Source organism: Triticum aestivum, chromosome 2B (genome assembly GCF_018294505.1).
Source record: "Triticum aestivum cultivar Chinese Spring chromosome 2B, IWGSC CS RefSeq v2.1, whole genome shotgun sequence".
NCBI classification, from domain to species: Eukaryota; Viridiplantae; Streptophyta; class Magnoliopsida; order Poales; family Poaceae; genus Triticum; species Triticum aestivum.
In genome coordinates, this window is record NC_057798.1 from 473,711,362 (window position 1) to 473,719,283 (window position 7,922).

General features: G+C 45.6%; 1 protein-coding gene and 1 long non-coding RNA gene across 2 annotated transcripts; one reads left to right on the top strand and one right to left on the bottom strand.

Moving 5' to 3' along the window:
• Positions 1-491: 491 nt before the first annotated feature.
• Positions 492-1,073, bottom strand: LOC123039257 (early nodulin-like protein 1). Its single transcript, XM_044462493.1, has 2 exons — positions 1,023-1,073; positions 492-950 (listed from the first exon to the last, which is right to left on the bottom strand). Exons 1-2 carry the CDS (start codon positions 1,071-1,073, stop codon positions 492-494), a joined length of 510 nt encoding a protein of 169 aa, XP_044318428.1.
• Positions 1,074-1,267: 194 nt separating this feature from the next.
• Positions 1,268-3,122, top strand: LOC123041421 (uncharacterized). Its single transcript, XR_006418516.1, has 3 exons — positions 1,268-1,556; positions 1,644-1,736; positions 2,532-3,122. It is a non-coding gene; the product is annotated as an uncharacterized lncRNA (long non-coding RNA).
• Positions 3,123-7,922: the final 4,800 nt, after the last annotated feature.

Sequence of the window (7,922 nt, forward strand, 5' to 3'; positions counted from 1 at the left end):
CGTTCTCTCCCCTCCCCCTTCCTCCTGACACACCCATCCACCTCCCTCGACTTCGATCCAGATCGGGAAGCCCCGGCCGCCCGCCTATTCCTCTCCCTCCCGACCACGGCGAGCCCCCTTCCCCCTCACTCACACTAGATCCAGGGCATGGAGCCGTGGTGAGCTCCTTCCCCAACCCTCCTCATCAGATCCAGAGGAGAGCTGGTGACCACGTCCTCCGGCGAGGGCGTTGCTCCGGGGTGTGGAGGCCACCGAGCTGCAGGTGGAGGAGCTCCCCGCCACCCCAAGGCCCCAGATCCAGCCGCCACGGCCATAGCCGGGCTTCCAGATCCTCGTCTAGCTTCCCGATTATGCGGTCCTTCGACGGGCCGCTGGAGGCTGACCTCCACAGCACGCAGGAATTGGAGCAGGTTCGAACCGATGTGCCGCTCTGATTCGATTATTGCCACAGGTTGGCCGCTCCGAGGCTATGATTCTATTTCTTACAAGTATCATCGCAGCTTGAACTTCTGGCCCTTGCGGCAGCGCCCCGGGGCGGCGCTGCTGAAGTAGGCCCGCCCGGGCTTGGTGAGGTTGAAGACGGAGTTGCCGTCCTCCAGCTTGAGCAGCGGGTCGGACACGTCACAGGCGGTGAAGGCCTTGGCGGTGAGCTGCACGGCGCTGTCCTGGCTGGGTGGGTAGAGGAAGAAGAGGGCATCGCCGAGCTTGACGGGGACGGACTTGGCCCACCGCACATACACGTCCGGCTTGCTGGACGGCGGCACCCCCCACGCGTCCAGCCCGCCCACCTTGTACTGAGCGGCGGCGCACCCGTCCATGGAGGTCATGGAGATGCATAGAAGCAGCGCCAGAGCCGCTAGGGTCGCCATTCCCACCGGCGCCGCCAAGTTGAGCGCTTCGTATCGTCGTCTCCTGCACGCATCCGTCCACTTCTTCGTTTCCCAGGTGAGCTAAGTAACACCCGCTCCCTCCCTGCCGTTTCTCGCGTGCTCTCATTTAGCTAGGAGTCACCTACATCATGCCATCTGAATCTTGGGTTCTGAACTTCTGATCCAAGTTTCCCTGAGCAACATGAACGGCATATAACATCTGAATCTTGGGCTGTCAGGTTGTATAATTCTGGCGTTCTTCACCTCCCGCTTACAACCAAGTAAATTTTGACAACAAATTCACTTCTGCACTAGTAGGGAATACTGGATAGGGATGAATAAAGTCACTGCAGTCTTGAGCTTATTATAACTTGTCAGTTCAGACTTCAGATAGAACCCGGGTCTAGCTTTAGCCTGAAACTTGGTGAAATACCAACAACTTCACAATCATATGTGTCACCAACCAAGTTTACCAGCTAGCAATTCTCTATGGTGAGCTGAAAAAAAAACACTCCACAGAACTCGTATATTCTGGTCTTCTTTACCTTCCTATTTCAACCAAGTACTAGATGAGCCGATTGAAGCCTTGCTCATTGATCAAAATCGCAGCTTTTGGCCCAGCTGGGTCTGTACAAGAGCAAGGAGGAGGCCGCCAGGCAAGAAGAGGTGCTGGGGAAGCTTGACAAGGTGGTTGTTTCCTCCTGCCATATGCAAGTTGGCGTTACCTTTCGGTAATTTATCGTCTAGTGAACAATATGCATGTTTGAAATGCAGATTGTGAAAGAGTGGGTTAAGGAGTTGGCTATTCAGAGAGGCCAACTCAACGCAAATGTCGTGCTTTTCACCTTCGGGTCATACCATCTAGGGGTAATGTACATGCTTTGCGTTGCTTATTTTGGAATCAGTGCTGTTCTAGAGAATAGGTAACATATTTGAGCATGTATTTGTTTAGCTGCACTAAAAGAGGCTTCCGGTTAGTAACTTAATATTACCAAACAGAGTATTAGTGTTCTTTAGAGATAAATACACCAGGATATGGAAATGCCACACACCCTTAATTTGATTCTTAACAACTGTTGAATTGTATGCCAACTGGCTCAACTGCATTTGGCTGAACTATTCCTGTTTTCCGTCTATGTTGCTGCTTGTGTTCTAGTACTTTTTTCAGATAGTCTGTTTTCAGTTCTCGCAGTGATAGATATAGAGCACCGCGTTGATTGGTGAACATCATAGACTCTGGAATCAGTCCTGCTTTAAAGGGTATTTTACCTCTCACAACATATGTTTGTTTAGCTGCATTAAAGAACAGGCTTCGACTTAGTAAGTAACCCTTTTTTGTTGCTGATACTTGTTTGAGATTGCTTGCTGGTGAGTTAGTAACTTAGTATAACCACAACACCACAAAGAGTATGTGCTCCTTAGAAGAAGAAAAAAGGACACCATCATATGGGAATTTTAAACACATCGTATGACCACTTCTAAAGCATATGAGCTCAAATGCATCAGCTAAATTATTCCTTTTTTTCTATGTTGTTGCATAGAATTGGGTGTTCTCCTTTTTCTTATACTTGAGCATGTTTATGTTTGCCCTACTCATGAATTGTTAGTTCTTTCAATTCTAGCCCTCCTATCTTTAATTCCTGGCTGCTGGACTACCTGCAGGACAACAAGTTCATCTGCGGCAGCTATCACTGTGAGCAGTCCGTCTGCACGGCAGCTATCACTATGAGCAGTCCGTCTGCAACGCGCTCCGCAGCGTCTTCGCCGGTCACAACGAGATCCTCAACGTATGCAAGTAAGTCGTCGGCCATCTGTTTCCTGATGAATTTTCTTTCTAGCTCAATGTGATCGGATCTGACTAGTACGTTCAGATTTGCTCTTGTTTTCTTTTCAAATAGTACTAGTAGTCTATATTCCAGCTGTGCGACTACCTGTAGCCACTTGAACCGATGACAATTCTTCAAGCCTACCTATAGCCACTTGAACATATGTCTATCTCAGATCTGCTCATCTAAAAAATCCAAGTGGAGTAGTATACTGGTAGTATAGTATAATAATATTATCAAAAGGTAAACGCCCTGATTACCTAGCTCTGTGAGATAAATACTCGTCGAAAGTGGGCTCCTATCAAAATTCATTTCCATTATAATCTTACTCATACAATATTCACACCATGTAATTCTGGAAATATATGCTCATATCTAGTTCTGCATAAAAAATGACAGTATTGACATGTTATAAATAGTTTGTTTGTGTTTCTGTTTATTTTGTTCCATTTTGCAGGGATAAAGTGAAGAAAAAGAAGAAAAGATTAGAAGACTACTTTTAGGATTTTCTTTTATTTCCTTGCAATTTTCCTTTTATTGGAAACTGTAAAGACATTGTAATATTCTTACTATAATAAAAATTATGATTTTATTTCATTTTTTGTTTTTAAATTATTTTTCCTTATAGGTTGTTTTCTGTAAATTTAGATTTTTTTTGTTTTCCAAATACATTACTAGTGGCGCATTAAGCCCTTATTAGTGGCGCACCTTCCTTTATTACTAGTGGCACACCTGTAAGGTTATTAGTGGCGCACCTGGAGGGAATACTATTGGAGCACCGAATGGTATACTAATGGCGCACCACATGGTGCCCCATTAGTATCTGGTATACTAATGGCGCACCAGTGGTGTGCCATTAGTAAAATATACTAATGGCGTGGCACTAATGGCTCACCACTAATGCGCCATTAATGGCCAAATTAGGTGCGCCATTAGTAGGCCTTTTCCTAGTAGTGAATATGGCAGACGGTAAGAAGCCGCAGAAAGGAGGAAAGAAACCTAAGGTTATGACTGCGTTTGAAATCCCTGAAGAAATTTATGCTGACTATTGCACACCTGATGAAGCAAAATATGGCAAAGAAAACAAAAATCAGCGCAAGGTGCGCATTCAGAAGATTGAACGGAGATGGGCAAGGGAATGGAGGGAATACAGATATGTGACTCCAAAGTACATGAAGAAATTCGCCCTCAATCCTCCGTGCCCAAGAGCTCCATTGGCACCTGGCCAAGTAGCTGATCCCACAAGCATCAAACACGGTGAGGACTTTCCTGAAGAATGGGCTAAGCGCCAAGCCAAATTGGCAAGACAAGCCAAGGAGGCAGTGAAGAAATTCAATAAGGATTCTGCCACTACTAGTGCTACTGAGTCCTCGGTCCAACCGAGGAAATCCATGCCAAAGAAGCCTGCTCATAAGCTAAGTGCTTCACCATCAGCGCCCTCACGGCCAAGTTCCTCAGCAGCACCCTCACGACAAATTCCTCACACTGCTCCTGCTCCTCCCAAGTCCTCAGCATTTCCGAAAAAGTCCTCAGCTCCTGTGCATCTGACTACATGTCAAAGGACTGTTGGTTTCTCGATTACCTCTGGTGTCTCAGCAAATTCCTCAGCTGCACCAATTTCATCATCTGGCCCGACTCTGCTAAAGACCAAAGCAATAGCTGGACGAGGTCCTCGGCCAAGTCCAAAGAAGAAACAAGTCGCATTCCATGTGCCATCTGATGATGAAGCTTCTGATGATGAACTCGCAGAAATCATCAGAGACAGACAGGTGAAGGCCGCCAGAGCCAAAGGCACATCTGTGCCACTGCTGTTGGATCCGAGGAAAATCCTCGATTATATTGATCTCTGGCACAAGGATCCAAACACCCCCATGCCTGTTTTCCATCTGACCGCTGGTAAAAATCACATGATGACCCATTTCATCACTGAAGAGAAATGGAAGTTTGAAAAGGCAAGAGAGATCGAGAAAGCTCAATACAGAAAGGAGAAGTTCCTGAAGAAAAACATTGTCAAAATGACACCTGAAGAACTTCTCAAGGTCCAGACTGAAATTCAAGACCTCAGCAAAAACTTCGATGCTTATTATGCTGATTGGCAAGGGGCCAAAGTCAGATTCGTCAACCTAACGAAGAAATTCACCAATGTTGTTGCTTCAACGCAACATGAAACTCCTCAGGCTGAAGCCTCAGCTCAGCCGACTGAAGAACATGCCAGCACCGCTGATGAAGTTCAGGCTGCTGATGAAAATGCTAGTTCCAGGGCTGATGATTCCATTCGAGCCGCTGAAGAAATTGCCAGGGCATCGACTAGTGGTGCGCCTGAAGAAACTGAAGAAGTCAGGGCAACTGCATCAGTTGCGCCTGAAGAAAATCAACCAGATTCCTCAGCTCCATCTGCACCTACACCAACTCCAATTCTTCCATGTGCATTTGATGTGAAGAAGACCAAGGCTGCAGAGCGAGCTGCAGTGAAGAAAAGGAAGGCATCAGCTGTGTCAAATTCTTCGGTTGCGAAGAAAATGAAGCCAATGACCAGATCACTTGAAAATCCAATTGATGCTGTTCCGATTTCCTCCATGCCGTCAAAGGACCTTGTTCCTTTTGGAGAAGACTATGAGATCCCCATTGGATCTGATGAAGAACATCATTCTGCTGCTTCGTCAGAGCAGATTGATGAAGAAATTGAAGTGGACGCAATCCCTTCAACGCCAATCATTTCCTCACCTATGCCTCAGTTCATAGCTGAAGAGGCTGGTGTTGAGGAAATTGAAGATGAAGATCTGGATATTGGGTGCACCACACCTGTGATGAATGATGACTTTTGGGAAAGTCAGCATCCCAATACTCCTCTCTTCACCCCGCTCCAACAGATACCTCAGTCCCCTGCACCAACAGTTCAATTGGGCTCTAAAGAAACTCAACCCACTCACTTTGTGCATGAAGAAATTCCAGCCGCTAGTGCTGATGAACCTGCTGCTGCTGATCCTCAGACTGCACCTGTTGAGGACAAGAAATTCCTCAGCCTAAAGAACCTGAGCTCGCGATTCCTAAGGTGGTGATGCAACTCACTGACACCCCTCTGCCAAAGCAAAAGAATCCGTTCTCAAGAAAACGGAAGTTCAAGGCTGAAGATTTCTTTGCCGAGCATGTATTCTTCACTGATTATAATCCATATGATTCTGCTTGCATAAGGAAGAGGCGTTTCTGGACTGCCAGTCAAGCCAATTTCTATTCCTCAGTGCTTTTCAACAAAGACAAAGTCTTCGATCATGCACATATTCCTCATGTGGACATGGAGTCTCTGCCCGGCTTTGAGCTAGTCCTCAGTGTTCTTCACGACACAGGACTTCTAAATTTCTGCATTGATATCTGTGACTGGAATGAAGAACTCATTCTTCAATTCTATGCAACTCTGCACACCACTGGAGACGCTGAAGACATGAACTCCTGGGTATTAGACTGGATGTCTGAAAATACTCACTACAAGGCACCTGCAACTGAATTGCTTCGTGCTCTACCACTCAGTCCTCCACTTGATGATGCTCGTTGTATCTACAACGAACCAGAACTTTCAAATCACTATATGCAAGTGCTGATGAAGCCATTGAAGCCAAGGCAGGCCCCACGAACCAAATTCCTCGTCAAGGAATTACTCTATGTGCCTCGGACTGTCTATCGAATTCTGACGAAGACAATGAGTCCTATCAAAGGCCACGACTCAAATGATGAAGAAGTCGTTGGCATCATGAAGAATATGATTTTCAACCTCATTCATGGCGTTCCCGTCAACTTCCATGATTTCTTCATGAGGACTCTGGCCAATATTGCTATGTCACCATTCGAGCTGAAGCCCTATGCTCCTTGGATCATGAGATTCATCAGGGCAAGATCTTCACTGAATTACAAAGCTGACACTCTAAACCACGGTAGCTACTTGCCTCCCATTGAAGTCCTCAAACGGACAGTTTCATCAGGTGATGATAAAGGCAAGGCCACTGCTGTGATCGATGAAGGCATTCGTCCATTGGATGGTCAATTTCGCAGGCTGCATCTTACTCTACTAATGACGATTCTGCCACACATGACTCTGCCGCCAATACCTCAGCCAAGCAAAATCCTCAAGCCACAGCACCCAGGGTGATGACTGACCATGAGTTACTCCTCAGTCTCATTAGAAGGTTGATCGCAATCGTAAATGGGTCAAGCGTCAGTTTGGTTCAATTCTTCACAACATGACCTCAACACACAATGTAGTGAAGAAGAACCACTACTACCTCCATGAAACCTTCAATCGTACTTGGGTTGTTCTCTCTCATGTCTACAGCGCTGCAGATCTGAAGAATATGGGTCTCAGGGAAGAATTTGACTGGTCTGCACCTCCACCGAAGAAATTCAAGAAGGTCAAAGTTCCTTCCTTGGTGGCCAGCTCTTATTCTTCATCACGTGACACTGATGAGTATGAAGATTTGGACGACACTGCGGCAGGCCCTGCTCCAACAAACAACCCTGACAACGCTGGCGCTCCTCCATCAACTTGAAATTCTTCAGGGGCGTTAGTCCTCAGTTTCAATCCTTTTGTTCATTTGATGACAAAGGGGGAGAAATCTGAGTTAGTCTTCAAGCGGGTCTATATTAAGGGCATTTTTTTAAGTTACAACTCTCGTTCTTCTGAAACTTTTATTTGGATCGAGTTGTAATCTTAAACCCGATGGTGCGCTGATACTTTTGTTGCATTATGCTCTGCATGCCTATTCCTCGTTAATGACATTGCACGCATGTTGAATCTCATCACGCACCATATTTCATCATGCATTTCAAATTCTTCATATTATATATCAAATGCGTGTATGAATTACAAGATATAGGGGGAGATCCCCATGATTCAACTCTTCAAGTGTGCATTGCCTCAAAAGCAAATTCCTCACTATGCACATCTTCAGGGGGAGTTCTTCTATATCTGGCAATCAAATTCCTCAATATCAATGTATACACTTCATATGTTTATCCCCGTTGAAAACTTAACCTATGTTGTCATCAATCACCAAAAAGGGGGAGATTGTAAGTGCATCTAGTGCCCCTTAGTGATTTTGGTGTATTGAAGACTTATAGGTTAAGGGACTAATGCGTTTGTGAGTATACACAGGTCTATAAGTCTATGAGGAGTTTGATATTTACAGAGAAAGTCGACCCCTAAAAATGAAGTTCTTCAACTGAAGACTTTGATATT

What these genes read in the sequence shown, in the direction of transcription:
- LOC123039257 (XM_044462493.1), bottom strand. Translation starts at nt 1,073, where the DNA reads ATGTTGCTCAGGGAAACTTGGATCAGAAGTTCAGAACCCAAGATTCAG. An exon ending in CAGAACCCAAGATTCAGATG is followed by an intron (nt 951 to 1,022) that starts GCATGATGTAGG and finishes GGTGTTACTTAG; the next exon opens with CTCACCTGGGAAACGAAGAA.